General features: G+C 40.9%; 1 protein-coding gene across 2 annotated transcripts; it reads right to left on the reverse strand.

Moving 5' to 3' along the window:
* Nucleotides 1–809: 809 nt before the first annotated feature.
* LOC115392213 (flocculation protein FLO11-like) lies at nucleotides 810–14,641 on the reverse strand. Of its 2 annotated transcripts, none has more exons than XM_030096759.1 (33): nucleotides 14,213–14,641; nucleotides 13,128–13,179; nucleotides 13,011–13,028; nucleotides 12,860–12,931; nucleotides 9,908–10,018; nucleotides 9,638–9,718; nucleotides 9,456–9,548; nucleotides 9,274–9,354; nucleotides 9,029–9,112; nucleotides 8,844–8,933; nucleotides 7,763–7,849; nucleotides 7,598–7,684; nucleotides 7,466–7,510; nucleotides 7,173–7,256; nucleotides 7,024–7,071; nucleotides 6,855–6,926; nucleotides 6,668–6,751; nucleotides 6,472–6,582; nucleotides 6,037–6,120; nucleotides 4,905–4,988; nucleotides 4,745–4,825; nucleotides 4,570–4,644; nucleotides 4,274–4,357; nucleotides 4,139–4,204; nucleotides 3,651–3,728; nucleotides 3,485–3,568; nucleotides 3,259–3,342; nucleotides 3,093–3,179; nucleotides 2,919–2,999; nucleotides 2,677–2,721; nucleotides 2,469–2,594; nucleotides 2,237–2,387; nucleotides 810–1,702 (listed from the first exon to the last, which is right to left on the reverse strand). In XM_030096759.1, the coding sequence occupies exons 1-33, from the start codon at nucleotides 14,522–14,524 to the stop codon at nucleotides 1,240–1,242; spliced, it is 3,285 nt and encodes a 1,094-aa protein (XP_029952619.1). In that variant the 5' UTR covers nucleotides 14,525–14,641; the 3' UTR covers nucleotides 810–1,239. The 2 variants fall into 2 exon arrangements, with proteins under 2 accessions (XP_029952619.1, XP_029952618.1); XM_030096758.1 differs by having other exon boundaries at nucleotides 6,668–6,754.
* Between the last annotated feature and the right edge of the window lie 1,282 nt (nucleotides 14,642–15,923).

Genomic DNA, 15,923 nt, shown 5'->3' on the forward strand with positions numbered 1-15,923 from the left:
CAAGTTGCACCATGACTGCTGGAGTCAGTGTTGGTTCTGTCTATCGGGGCCACTGCTTGCAGTACGTTTGAAGTACTCACTGAACATTTACAGACATTCTTTAAGTTTTCTTTCCAGACTCAGGGGTGAAAAGTGCCACCTGTGTTTGTCAATTGTTCAGCAGAGTTAATGGATATTTACAGTAAGGAAATCTTCTTTCTGCATTCTCCAATCATGGATCGCCACAGCGAGTCATCTGCTTCTCTTACCTCCTGTCTGCTGCTTCCGCCTTCCTCACACCAATCACCTGCATGTTCTCCCTCCAACCTCCTCAAATGGTCTTCTCCTCCTCTTGCTTGGCAGCTTCCCCATCAGCATCCTTTCCCTTACTTGGATATCATCATATGAGCTGTCCATGCGCTCCTTCCTAATCCTGTCTATTCTGCTCACTCCCAGTGAAAATCCCAACATCCTCAGCTCTGCCACCTTCCGTTATCTTCCAGTCTTTTGGTCAGTGCTCGTCCAGTAGAACTGGCAGGGATCTTTCTTCCACAGATCACTCCTGACACTTGTTTCCATCCAGTCCACCCTATCAGAACGTTTTTCTTCACCTCTCATTCACACTCTCCGCTCATCCTCACTGTTTCATTGTCCTCATATCGGGTATTAATGCTGTGACGCATCTGTTTTATTAATAGATTTGTTTTGGTAGTGCCACATAACTTCTACAGCACTAAATCATACCCACACAAAGCTCTGCACAATACAATCCACTGATTGTGTTCAAATTAAATAAACATACACATCAATTAATCCAGGAGAACTTTAGCTCTGAAAATACATAACACATTTTTATTGATTCCAAATACAGCTACAACAACCAGATTGAGTGCCACCACTACTTTATGTCACACACAAACTATACAGCAGATTAAACTCCACAGACTATGGGAATATACATGTGCATCATTTTCAAGCAAAAGCAGAAAAAATAAGTTTGGTTTCTCGCTCTCAGGCCAGCAAAGGACAAAAAGAAAAACTTGTATTAGGTTGCATATAAATGTAGTGTGTTCTAGACACAAATGAACACCAACACAACACGTGTATCAGAGAATAAAAAATAGATAATGATATAATAAATAAATAACTGTATATATAGGTCCTTTGCAGATCACTGTATGTACTGTATTTCTAAAAATACACACCACATCATTATGAATAAAGAGTGTTTTATCGTTTATCCTAATACAGTGTTTGTCTTTAGGTGTGTCGGAGCTTCACTCTGCAGATGTTCACTCCGCTGTTGTTCCACATGTACAGAAGCTTCTTGTTTGGATAGTAAGACACCATAGCCAAGATGCCATTACCTGCTCTTAAATCAAAAGCTGCATCCAGAGGAGTCTCCGTCTTTAAATCAAAGGCGTACGTCACTCTCCTGTCAGTGTTATCTGTGAAATACACCACGCCGCACACGACGAACGCATTCCCGGCTTTGGCCGTGGGGTAGCCAGTGTTAAAGACGGACTCCACGGAGAAGGTGTCAGGATTCAGCTCGGCGACCATCGTGCTGTCGTCTGTTCTCGAGGCGAAGATGACCCACAGTCCGTTCTCATCCAGCGCAAACTTGAAATAGGTCTTTGAATTGCGGAACAGGTAGGTCAGGTTGTTGTACCTGCTGTTTGGCATGGTCAGACTCTTCGTTCTTCTGGTCTTCAAATCAAGTCTGGAAAGGGAACATATTGTTTATGAGGGACAGGCTGAGTAAGAAAGTCTTACAGAAGAGAAAATGTGAGGGCTGATTTTTCAATTATCGCTCGGTTTGCGACAAAAATGTCACCCCAAACGTTATTATTGGTTCTGTGTTTTTATTTTGTTATAATGAATTTTAACAAGCGCTGATGTTTGACTGACTTTCAGTCGTCTATCAAACAAGAAGTTTTGCACTGTGGTTTGCTTTAGAGCTTAGTCGAAATTTCCAAAAATACAATCCTATTGATTTATACAAAGAGCATTACGACACACACTCAGAAATGTCAGTCAAATATGAGATGCAGAAATACATCAGGAGAGCAAATTCATGTTTCGCTCACTCCATAAGTTTGTGGTTGCAGAAGTAAATGAGCTCTTATCAGAAACATCTGTTCTGACAGCAAAGGCATGTTTGGGGTTTTCAGCTTAATTTCTCTCGGCTGTGATTTTAGCAGAACAATAAGATGAAGATGTTTGTGAAGCAAACAGCAGGTTATTTAACACTTACTTGATGAGTCTGTTTGTTCCTGCATTGTGGAAGTAAAACGAGCCTTCATAGACAACGTGTCCACAGCCCTGGTAGAACATCCTGACGTCTATCGTTTTCTGGCTCACGTTTTGAAATGACAGGATGCTCCTGGACTCCACCAGAGTGCGGCCTGGGCGAATAAATACACCCGAGTTTAATCACACAAGACCCTGTCGTGACATGTGGACTCGAGGCCGGGTGAGTGAACCACCTGAGAAATGCTCGGCAAACCAGAATCGACCATCGTCGTTTTGGGAGGCTTCGGACATCCAAGCTCCAAACGTGCTTTGCATTTCGAAGGACTTCACCGAACATCTGATGGTTTTAATGGAGCAGTCTAAATGTAGTAAATGAATAATTACAACCAAAAACAATGTGACAATAAACATGAAAATCAAGAGTTTGATTAATGCTCTCACCACTATTTATCCATCTCTCACTGGTTGTCCCATTAAAAGTCGAGTCTAAAATAAAAAGCATTTTATTGTCACAGATCTGAAGTGTGATTATCAATATAAAAAAACTGTAAATCACTAAAGCAAATATCTATTCAGTTTAAACACGGATTATAACAAAATCAATATAATGGTTTAAGTTGAAGTAGCAATTTATAAAGTGTAAAAATACAGAAATAACATCAAACAACAGAAATCCTTCTCACCGCTCTTCATGGGTTTGTCATCAGTGTTTTCAGTAGCATTGACAGAATTTCTCTCTTCATCCAGATTTACAGAAATAGATGCTGTGAAGGCAAAAAACAGACACAATTTTATTAAAATGATGGGAGTCAATCCAGACCTGTTTCAAATCAACCAAGAAGTCAAGAGTTTCCCACCTGCTGATGCTGTGATTGGTGCTTTGGTGGAGTTTTCAGTAAAATTCAAGGATTCATGGCTGCTGCCTTCATGTGTTGATCTTGACTCTAATAAACAGAAGAAGAGCTTCATGTGTTTCTGTTCTTATGTTTTCACGAAGTCAAAGTCGGAGTGGTTTGTGTTTACCGGGTTTGGTTTCGATGTCTTCCTTCAGGTCAGGAGAAGTCAGAGCATTTCGAGTGTTTTCAGCCGGTCGTGTCGTCGCTGATTCTACAGAAAAATGTAATTTAGCTTCAAGAGCTTTTTTTCTGCATGAAATATGTTGATAATATTTCAAAAAACTAACTGTTTTTTATTACAATAAACATTAATACGTGTAGTTTGATCAGTTTTCTGATGTTTGATTTCTTGCCTGGTAACAACGTCACTGGCTCCTCTGTCACAGTTTCCATCTTCACATCTGTCATGGAGTCATCCGGAAGAGACGATCCCGGCTCTGGAGAACAATAAAAAAATGGATTGGCTCTAAAAGATTGACTCGATAAGTGTTTTGTTTTTGTAGATTACCGAAGATTTACCCTCTTTTTTGTCATTTCTTGAGTGGGAAGCAACAAACCCATTGTTGCTGTGTTCAGCTGGGCGAGGAGTCTGTGAATCTACACAAAGACGGAAATCAGCTCAGAGCTGATGGATGCTGCCAGTTTGTGTGGCTGCAACACTTAAATAAGCAATTATATTGTAATTATAACAGGATGTGTAACAGTTGTGATTAATTAGCTGACAGCTGTTCCAAAGTACCAACTGTTGAAGCTGAACGTGCCCCATTCAGCTCTTCTATTGAGCCATTAAAGCTGTGGAGAAATATTCAAACTGAAACTGACGAATGGGTAAAAAAAACCCCTTCAAAACACAATGGCAGCTTATTTAGCTCAAACACAGGAGGATAGATTTCTACCACTTATCGTGCTTATTTTAATAAAGTTTCTGTTGTCACTGATCTCTTCAGGATACAGGCGACAACAACTGGAGATTTTAGATGAATGATCCAAAGTGCTGGATATCCTACCCGGTAACAAGATCACTGGCTTCTCTGTAACATCTTCTCTGTCATCTGGATGAGCTGATGCTGGATCTGGACAGCAATTAAAATATAGTTTAGATACAATAACAGTTCCATTTGTGTGCAGTAATGATTACTTACCAGATTTAGCTCTTTGGTCGTTTCTTGAGTGGGAAGCGACAAACGCATTTCTGCTGTGATCCGCTGGTCGAGGAGTCTGTGAATCTGAAGAAAGATCTGGTTCAGTTTGAAGAGCTGGACAACGTGTTCAATTTATCCAGCTGTAAACATGTTAGAGATGGCTCAGTCATCATTCAGACTATTTTGTAGCAAACCAAATCACTGGCCAATACGTTTCAACTGAATGAGACAATTGAAAGAAATATTTAAATATAAATTAATTTATCATATTAGAAACATTTGATGATGGAATTTACCAGCTTTCATGGTTGTCTTTATGTTATTTCTGCTGTCATTGACGTCTCCACTGCTTTGGCCTGCGTCAGGCTTGACTGTAGAGTCAAAGTAAAACATTTCAGCTGTAATAATCTCAATACGAGTGATGGAAATGGGATGTTTCACATTAATAATTCAAAGCGCTGGATTTCCTACCTGGCAGCAGTATCACTGGCCCCTCTGTGACATTTTCACTGTTGCTGACGTAGTCGTTATCTGGATGAGACGTTGCTGGATCTAGAAAACAAAGAAAGAATTGAGTCTTAAATGCTTGTTTAATATATAGAACAGTGTTTCTTCTTTTGTACTGATTTACCAGGTTTAGTTTTTTTTCCATTTGTCGGCTGGGAACCGGCTACGCCATCTCTGCTGTTTTCAGCAGGATGTGTTGTTGACGATTCTGTGAAAATAAAATTAAAAAAGAAATAGGTTGGACTCCTGAAGCTCTCACATATATACATAAACATAAAAGATGAAAAATAAAATAAAGAAAGAGAGCAGCGGTTTTCATGTTTCTTTTCTCATGTATGCAATTTCTTGATGAATTACCAGTTTCCTTTTTGTTGAGTTCCTCAGAGCTTTATTTGAAGCACAGAGTTGTTTTTACTTTCTAAATTGTGCTTTGCCCGAGGTGAATGTCTGAGAAGCACCAAAACATCTTGTTTTAGGTTTCCAGCTGTGCTTGCGATGGAGCTCAGCTTACAGAAAGATAAATGCAGTTTGATCGGGGGTAAATGTGTGTCCCCTTATCTCTGAGAAGCTTTATTACAGTATATTTACTTTATGCCATAGATCGAATACAAGTGTTCATATCTGTAGATGCAGACAGGGTTGTGATAAATACTGACTTAAACAAAAACTGATACTTATGTTAAAAACATAATAGTACTGATTCAACTTCTTCAGTTATGTCAAAATCAAAAGGCAAAAAAAACCTGTTTAAACTCAAGCACAAAAGTTAAAAAAACAAACAAAGAATTTCCAAAGCATTTTAAGCCTTTTTTGGTTGATCGGTGTGTCACATGGTATACATATCCATGCAATTGCACGCAAACAAGATGATGATCAATGATGCTCAAGAGCATAAATTTATCAGCAGATTTTAAACTTTTGATGAGAGTTTTTGGTAACACTTTACTTGAAGGATCCCTGTATAACACATTATAAGAAGTTATAAACACTCATAAATGATCACAATGCTTTATAACCCACTACACAGCATAGGGTTAGTGTTAGGTCCTGGCCCTAATTGATGTTATAAAGCATTGTTCATGGCATTAGAATGCTTTATAAATGTACTTTTAATTTGTTATACAGGGGTGCTTCAAGTAAAGTGTTACCGAGTTTTTCTGTTTGAAGTCTAATTTCAAAGGGTATGTGGCCACCTTGTAAGGATTTTTTTTCTCTCTAAAGTCTAGGTTTGAGTGATTCATGCATTGTTGATTTACCAGGTTTCCTTTTTACATCTTTTTCAGAGTCAGAAGCAAAGAAAACATACGGCGTGTTTTCAGCTGGACGGGATGTCTGCAGATCTGTGGAATGAAAGACAGAGAGCTTGAGAGTTTCGTTCAGTTTGTTCAGAGGTCTGCAGCCTTATGGTGAAGTCAAGATAACTGATAACACAATTTCTAAACTTTAATGTAAAATGTTATCCTGAAATAGAATTAGAGTTTCATCTTTGTTGGTTTTTTTTTTTTTTTTACATCAAACATCTATAAATATTAAACCCGAACCTTTTATGAAAGTCTTTTATCTGTTTTATCCCTTGTTTGATGATATTAACCTTACTTCAAATGTTGCTGCACAGCATTTTTCATTATAATACAGGTGATAAAAGCAGTTTGTTTCACAGTTTTTGATTAAAAGCAATGGAATTCCCTTACCGGGAGAGGAGATCTGAGGTTCTTCTGTAACATTCACTGCACTGATGTCGTTCAAGGTCTCAGTTTGAGAGTCGCCATCAGCTCGGTCCTCTTGAGTAAAAGCTATTCGCTCTGGAAATCAAAGTCAGTAACTGTTTTTATAACTTTTGTGGATTGAATGAAGCATTGCAGCAACTTTTCAGGACTGATGATTTACCAGGATTCATTACTCTGTTTTTTGTGGAGTCTGTGGTGATGAAACTGTCTCTGAGGATCTCATCTGGACTGGATGTTGATGATTCTGCTGAGAGGAACAAATCTTTATCACGAGCTGGGAGGGACGATATTTCTGCAGAGAATATTTCAGTGTTTTACTGTTGTGTTCAGAGATAATATGAAGTTACCTGGTTTGATGTTGATGGTTGTTTCAGTAACATTTCTGCGGTCATCAAAGACATCAACTTGTTCTATAACAGCTGGGATTGTAAAAAAGAGAAAAAAATCAATTAATGATCATAATAAAGACAACAAAACAGTCATTTACTCAGTAATATGAACTACAGGACTTTCTACCTTGTAATATTGTCACTGGTCTCCTTGTGACTGTTTTAATGTCTGTATCTGTGCCAAGGTGTCAACAACAACAAAACATAATGAAGTTACTCGTGTTTCATTTAGTCACAAATTCATGACGAAATGAGTTTTCAGTACAGCTTGTTTACCAGGTTTAGCTTTGTTGTGTTTTGCAGAGTCAGAGGAAATAAAAGCGTCCCTGCGGCGGTCCGCTGGGCTGATGGTTGGTAACTCTACAGGGAGAAAGTTTAGATTCATTAAAGAAAAACAAAAATCATATGAACTGTATTCGTATTTTCATCATGTGAGGAATGTTACTTTAAACATAAATTACACCAATCAAATACAGTTTTTCAACAGACAAATCTTAAACACCGTAATTTCACTTGTAATTGTATTTAATGAGTTTAACAGAGATTTTAAATGGACTGTTTTTCTTTACCAGTGTTCATGGCTGTTTCAGGATTCTGCTTCACGTCAGGCGGGACTGTAGAGAAATGACAGATTAAACAATCGTTACACAAAATGCAGTCACTCCTTATATTTACATTTTTCTTCCTGATGGGTTCCTCACCTGGCCCTAACATTATTGGTCCTTCTGTTGTGTTTTCAGTTTCATCTGAAGTGTTGTGGCGGTCCTCTTGATGTTCACCAGTTAGCTCTGAGAAGCAACACAAGTGTATGTTTTTTGTTTTTTTTTAACTTTAACTTAATAATTATGTGCGTTTTAATGGTTTACCTGATGCTTTTTTCACTTCTGGATGGTTTTCAGAGACAGTGACATTCAAAACTTCTCCATCTATTTCCCTTGGATATGTGCTGCCTTCTGCAAGAGCAACGGTATGATTAGACCAAAACAGCAACAACATTACATCAGAAGATATGAATATTTTATTGTTTTTGTCTTCCTCTCTTATCATTCTCAGTCACAGAATTGATTTTTGTATTTCTCTCAGATTCATTAAAAGGTCAAAAAGTCAGGAAAAGGTTTCTGAGTTTGTTTTCCCTGAACGTTGCCTCAGATCTCCAGAGGCCAAAGCAGGATAGGCCTACTACAAATACATCATTTTATGGAAATAAAAATTTCAACTTTTAAGTTTAATGGAGATGTGTTAATGACGCTTTTGTGACTCTTTTGTGACGTGAAAAAGTGTTTAAAGGGACTTAAGGCAAGATTTGTGAAAAACTACACATGCATTTCCAGTGTATTCAACGCTAATGGGTCGTGAAGCATTAAAAACCTAAAATAACAGGCCAATCCGCGGATCTGTCTGTTGCCTTATACAGGCTGTGTGCCACATAATTGACTGCAGTTCAGCATCTGAATTTCCCACGCAATCGTGGGGATGTGACGTAAATTGACGCTGTATGCGCGTCGCCGACAGCTCTTGAACAGGAAGAACATGGCCGTCGTGGACACGGACTCAAACACTGCTGGGATACAAATTGTTTAGTCTAACTGGTTGCCCGTTATTCACTTCGTCGCTTGACATGGTGCTTGTTTATATATAATATTCACTGTGGTCTTGCAGTAAACCGCGACGTAGTAAACAGCATTAGCATCCCTGGTGCAGTGCTGTGAAGACGGACAGTCTGTAAAGTGTTTGTGCGCGCTCCCGTGCCGCCTTGGCTGGTGGCTGCAGTTACCCACAGCGCCTATCGTGGCAGAACAGGTAAATTTTGTAAAGCTGCCTTAGGTCCCCTTAAAGCGTCCACTCTTTTCTCATAAATAGAGTAGCTTTTCATAGCTTATGGAATCAAATTATTTACCTAAACAGTCGCCCATGAACACATTCTTTTCCACTTGAATATCTGCTTACCAGTCTTCACGTGTTTCTGCTGACGTTCACTAAATTCAGTGACGCTCAAAACATTTCTGGAATCGTGGGCTGGGTCTGCTGCTGAGAACACTGTAGGATTTAAAAGTGAAATTGATTCAATGAGCACTTAAAAAAAAAAAATAACTGATTGCACATTTACGTTATGAATGTGTCCTTTTATTAACCTTCCGTTGATTTATTTGGTCCTTCCGTTCCAGTTTCCGGTCTGGCTTCGACCCAGGCGTCCTCTGGACGAGGTGAGACCAGCTCTACGTGTGAAACACCACAATGTGAGAACATGCAGTCAGACTGTATAGGTGTAAACCACAAAACATGCCTTACAAAACATTTAAACATGGACGTTCTGACTGGAGTGTTTAAGCTGTTCCAAGTATTGTTGACGTTATTTGGCACAGAATTAGATTCGTACCCATTTGGACTGTACTCTCGGCAACATTATTCCTCCCACTGACAGCCTCACTGCGTTCCCCGACGCCTGCAGGAAGCAGGACTGCAGAAGAAAATGACACGTTTCCAAAAATATTAAAGATTCCACTTTGCGGGAGACAAATACAGTCGAATGTACAGAAAACAGGGAAAGAAGTTCCTCGCCTGTTGATACTGTGGCTGGTTTTTCTGTGGTCGTTTCTCTGCTGGTGTCAGTCGGGGTTTTGTGGCTGTGGTTCAAATGAGAAGACGTTGACTCTAGAAGATAAAAAGTTTTTGATTTCAGATATTTTTTTGTTGTTCATGGTTAAAACAAGTTTTTCTGTAACCTCACAACAATCACGAACCATTGCTTGTATTTTTGAGCTTCTCTTTGGAGACATTTGAAACCTTTCTGCCGTCTTCACCTGGAAGAGCTGTTTGTGACTCTGTGATGTGAAAGAAATACAAGACTAAGAAATTAGCATCAGCATCCCTGTGAATATAAAACTAAATCAACAAAGCCTGTAACAAAGTACATAAATATACATTTTGACAAATCTCCCATCTGATTTTAATTTTTGACTTGCCTTTGAATTTGATTTTGAAAATGAATGGTGTTGAATTAACTTTCCTACCCGTCAGTATCTTGGTTGGACGTGCTCGCTCGCTGGTGTTCTGGTTCTTCACTTCATAAGAGCAGCAGACAGCACAGGCTGGACCCGGAGGACCAGGAGGACCACGTGAACCTTGGTGCAGATCATCGGAAGACAACAAGTCAATCACATTTTTGGGCTTTGGGAAACCAGGAAACTACAGAAAACACAGAATAAAACCCACACATGTACAAGAAGCATATTGATAAAGTAAATTGATGTAGGTTAAATTAATAAAATCGTAACACTACAGGGGTTTTGGGGCTGAGCTGAGCCCCCAGGAGATGCACAGGATGTAACAGAATGTAGCGCATGAGCACAAAAGCGCTAACAAAGGCTGAGAAATGATTCCAGTTGGTTTTCTTTATTCCAGTACAACAACAAACATTGCACAGTAATAGTTTGTTGACAGCAGCAGTTCTCAAACTCGGGTCCCAGTAATGCAGCAATAAAACAAACTGATTCCTCCCCCTCACCTGAGCGGTGGACCAATAAAAACTCTGACATGACTGTTACGTAAATCTGCGATGCATTACTTACATCACACACTCCCTGCCAATGCTAAGTGAAAGTGGTGTTCAGTCTAAACCAGCATGCCTGAGAAGATATCATGACAATTATCTGGGGTTTGGTTTCATTGAGAACAGCGACAGAAGAACAAGATGTGTGTTTGAGTTTTCAGCTGTTAGTAAATGAAGCCAGGAAGCCACCGAGCTAAAGCAGATCCTGATTATGAAACACCTGGAGCTCAGAGACCAAACAGCAGGCTCACCCTTCTCACTAATTTATCCTGTTAGTGATGTGAGTGACTGACTTGTGTGTGAAAAGCTTCGCTACATACATTTACTGGATGACTTTAACTGTGAGGATGAAGGTTTGCTTGTATGTTTGTTTGTCAAGCCAGATTTTTTTCTTTGTTCTGTCAAACACGGAGCATTTGGTTCATTTATTGCTTGAGACTTTCTGCAGTTAACTGTTAGCTGGAGCTAACTAGCCGTTACTACCAGCAGTGACCAATACTTGCTCTTCCTGCTTCCCCCTCTTCACTCAGACTATCCGAGCTACGGATGTTAACAAGAGCTTCGCTGTAATTTCAGCTTTCTCTCCATCACAAACTGCTGTTTCCTCTCCCTCTTTAACGCTGGCTACCTCCACCCCCTCATCATTCCTCCCATGTTCATACTGTCATGTTAAAACCCCACTTCCCCTGTGTATCTCTCCTCCATTCAGCTGCAGAGACAGGCCACACAACTCTGGAAGATGATCTCTACAAACTGAAGGATCTTCCACCACATCCCACTCGCATTTCCCCGCCAGGTTCCTGTACACTGAGGTTAAGTTTAAAAACTGAAGTACTTTCTGAATCTACACCGATTCTATTTCCTCTTCCATCATTTACACACACCATCCCCTTGTCTTCCAGCAGCTGCAGTATCATCTCCCCATTTAGGTCAGTATTCACTCAACCCATAATGTCCTGTGGGCATTAAAATCGCCACAGGTAGCAACACCTGAATTAAGGTCAAAGATCACACAAACATACATTTTTGTGACTTTTCATTTGGTTTTATTGCTTTACGAAACAGAGAAAATGTAGACAGAGGCAGAGTTCTACTTTTTTCTTCTTTTCTTTCTCTTTCTCGTTCTTACTTTTGCCTTTGCCTCTCCACCTCTGCTGCCCTCCATCACCAGACCTCCTCCACCTCATAGACCGGCTCCAGGCCTCCAGGTCCATCCAGGTCTCTTCTTTCTTTTCAAACCGCTTCAGCTGCTGATTCTGCTCTTGGAACTCCTCTTCAAGCTTCTTCCAGCCGCTGCGAGCAGTTTGAGCACCATCCTTTTCTGTCTGGAGGCTTGTTTTTAAGGCCTGGACCTCCTCCTTCATCTCGCTCAAGTGTCGGTCCTTTTCCTGGAGTTCAGACTCCAGACGCTTTTGTTTGTCCTCCAAACTGAGGACCCTGACATTCGACGCCTGATTTTCCTTCTGTAGCTTAGTTTTGGCGATCCCGGTCTCTTCTTTGTTTTCAAATCGCTTCAGTTGCTGAACGGCCTCCGCCTTCGCCCTCATCTCACACAGTAGACTGTTCCGTCTCAATCTCCCCTCTCGATCCTCACGTCTGTCTGTCAACAGCTTCAGTTGCGTTACAAGACCATCAGCCGTGAGGAGGGTTGATCACTGTGGTCGCTCGCTGTTTCTTCCAATTCCCGTATGGTGTCTTCTTGAGAATTAATTCTCTGCAGTCGAGGTTTGGTGGCATCCAGTGAGTCGATTCTGCCACATATATCCTGTTTCAACTAGCCGAGCATGGACTGCCGTCTGTAGATTAGCAGTGTCAGCTAAATTAGCATTCCCGTCAGGCTAATTGGTCGGGAGTCTTTGTTGCGGCCTGCTCGAGTGGTATCTGTCTTGCGTTTTGTGGAAGACACTGCAGATTCCAAATCCAAAGCAATTAATGCTCCAAGCAAATTATTAAGAATAAATGAGCCCCACGGTGCCCAAAACTTAAAGTTGAAGGCTGTTTATACATGAAATTTGCCACAAATCAAAAGATCTGCGGAGAAACACTTCCCACACGTGCGATAACGGGTCTTTGAAAAATGTTCTCCACGGTAAGACGTCCCTGAATCCAAACGTTTTGGGACAAGTGGAACAGATTGGATCAGATGCACTGAAGGGGCTCTATGAAGTGAGGGGAAACTGACAGATTTAGGATCCGATTTAAGAGTTACATGACAATGGTTCAAACTCATATTCCGGCCACTTCATGGCTTCAGCCCCCCTGTAACAGGCCTGACGACAGCGAATCATGTAATCACAGCTGGACAATGAAAGACTGTTTGAAAACATGACTTCTGTTTCTGTGGGGTTTTCTTGTTTTATGTTTGCTCTGATCTTTTCCTCTTACTTTGTACGAGAGGCTGACCTCCGCTCACCTTTTCGTCCTTGTCTGCCCTCTGACCCCCGCGGCCCCGGCGGCCCCGGTAAACCAGGTCTACCAGGCACACCTAATTCAAAAAGTATTTTGTTTTCAGTCAGCAACAGGTTTAAACAAGCAAAGTAACAAACTAAAGTGTCACCTTTTACCTGGAGGGCCAGGTGGACCTGAAAAACAGTAAAGAAAAACATTGCACTCAATATGCAGGTGGCAGAAACATCACAATCAAACCTTTTCTCTCGCTGTGTTGAGAGCCTGTTAGTCACCTGGCATACAAATTCCACTGGGGTTGTCACACAGTTCAGAGAAGACTTTGACCTGAAATTAAAGAAAAATAGAAAGACGATCACATAAAATGCCAACTATGCTGCAAAAAATACACAGACAAATGAATCAGTTACAATCTCTAAGATGCTGTTTTTGTAAACTTTTAGTATATTTTCAAAGAGTTCCATTCGGCCCACATTTGTTGTAGTTTGTTCCTCTTCTGCCTGTTAGCACAGGAGGGTTTTCTAGATTGCCACGCTATCTGAGATCTCTTCAACTTTTATCAAACACTGGCTGTCTTTCAATCGTGTCTTTGGCGGTACAGAATAACTCACATTACAAGCTGTGACAAGCTTAAATTTTCTCTGTGATTGAATCATATATTCCTCTGCTTCCTGGCTGGCTTTGGATCTTCTGAACATTGTATCACATCTAGGATTTATGCTCATGAAAAGTGCAAATCTTGTCAGCAGTCAGTGCTTAAAGAATGAGAATAAATGAGGCTACTGACCTTAAATAATCAAAATGTTTCTCTATTAGTGTTCTGCCAAGAAATTATTTAAGAGAATTTCACCTGAAAGCGCATTTTTCTGGTTTAGTTTAGCCCTTTAATCCTAGATTGCTCATTACATGTTTTTAAAAATGAAATTTGCAATATTTAAAAGAAAACCAGAATAAAAGATTTTCTCGAATTTAGAGGAAGAAGCTTCTCTTTGACTTGAAGATGCTGTCAGGGTGGTTTGTCTCCCAGCACTTAGCTGCATTGTAATCAAAGAACAGAGGGGTCGTGCAGCCTTTCTTAGAAATAATCTGGAGGATTGGCCTCTGGGAATCTACGTTTCCACTGCTGAGAGACAGTCCGTGCTATTTGTGGGCACTTTTTGAGGAAATCTCATCTCTGTGGCATGTTAATGCTGTTTTGGGAGGAGATTACAACTGTATCTGTCCAGGAACTTCTCACACACACAGACGTCCCTTTGAACGCTCAACAACACCACTGAATTCTTTACTTTACAACATGTTCATATTCTGCCCCCAAGTGAAGAAGCTATATTTCAAAAGAAGAAAGTGAAATCAGTCTTACGGGAACCATGGAGTACGTCATCAGCATCAGCATGTCCTTCTCCTCTTGGCTTTGTGTCGGCTCTTCGTCGTGGTTCCTCCTGGTGCGCTGCAGCTTCCTCAGCTCTCCGGCCTCTCGCAGGTCGGCCGGCAGGATCTGCGCGTGCAGTCTGCAGCTCTGAGACAGCTCCTGCATCTCAGACTTCAGCGTGACCAGTTCCTCTCCCAGCTCCCGCTGCCGAACCAGCAGGAAAACTAAACCTGCCGAGGTGAGGAGCAGCAGCAGACACATCCCCGCCAAAAGCATTCCGTGAAACTTGCTGCCCTCCTTCATGTTTGCGCACTCTTCTCCGGTCCTCTCCTGCAGACTGATCTGGACTCTGACATTCACAAGTGCTTACAGCACATTTCTGACCACCTGCCAACAGATGAGACGTCACAGGGAAACCACGCTCGAGCTGCTGCAGACGGATAAACATGTCAAAATCCGCCTGGAACTACAGGGCCAACCACATGATGCATTGCGCAACAGCATGCATGCATCTGGGAAACAGTTAAAATCCGTAGGCTCGCCTGATTTAGAAGCAGCTAATAGGCATATTTCCAGAGTGAGGCGCCTCGCATTGCATTGGTGTGGCCCTTGTCATTCTGGCACTCTGTAGTCGTGACATTATCCCCGGATCGCCCCACTCAAAACGACATGAAAGTGGAATAAATAAGTCGTGAACAAGACGGACATTGTGTGAATCTACAAAGAAGCTCTCAGAGCACTGTCAGTGGGCGACTTGAAGACTGTGGATGCAGATGGACACATGGATGTGTAAATATCCTTCATGTAACAAAGGCTCTTAACACGCAGTTCTTAAAAAAACATGACAATGCTACACATTTCAGTTGTAACATTTAATTTTCGATTCAGATGAGGTTTAAGAATCTTAAATAAAGCTGTTTTATTAAAAAAAAAAGAAAGAAAAAAAAACAGCAGCCACAAACTGAAAGGCCTGTGTTTTTAATCCACCAGCTATTCACAGGTGGTGAGCTTGACGGACAGCACATTAGGTACACAGAAGCTCTGCACAAAGTCTGTTTTTTCGGTTGTTTTTTTTTTTAACATGTTTCATGCAATTCTGAATTTCCTAAAAGAACAAACAATGCTCTCATCTACATGAAGCACAATTCCATATAAATTCCTACAACTAAGCTCTTAAAAGCATAAAAACATGTTTTTTGTTGTTAATTTGCTTGTTTCTTCCTTTGAATTGTGGGTGAATCCCGCTCTCCTTGACACGGGTCAGTCTGACCCAGCTAACTAATTTCCCCTTGAAAAGCCTTCCCAGTTCATGAATAGGGCCGGGGGTTTCTTTCTGCTCCACAAAGCTAAATGTGAAGTAATCCCATCTGAAAAAATAATGCAGTGCACAACCAATGGACCAAGGGTTTTTACATTCTTATAAATCAAAGAAAGAACACTTTTTTCCCCCTGTCTTTATGTCTTCTTCTTTTTTCTTTTATTTCCTTCGAAGCAGCTTTGTGGATGACAAAGCTGCTCAGCACCCTGCATGCAGTGGTACTTGTGACCCCAAAGAGACCGTGTTCCCAAGCAACCGGGCAAAGCGAAGGCTGGGCGCAGGATTTATAAACACTTGAATGGCTGTGATTTTTTTTTTTTTCTTTTTTTTGGGGAGGGTGGAAGAATGTTGACAACCTTTAAAAAGAGTGGAGGAAGCCCTGCA

This window comes from Salarias fasciatus, chromosome 7, assembly GCF_902148845.1.
Source record: "Salarias fasciatus chromosome 7, fSalaFa1.1, whole genome shotgun sequence".
In the NCBI taxonomy this organism is placed as follows: domain Eukaryota; kingdom Metazoa; phylum Chordata; class Actinopteri; order Blenniiformes; family Blenniidae; genus Salarias; species Salarias fasciatus.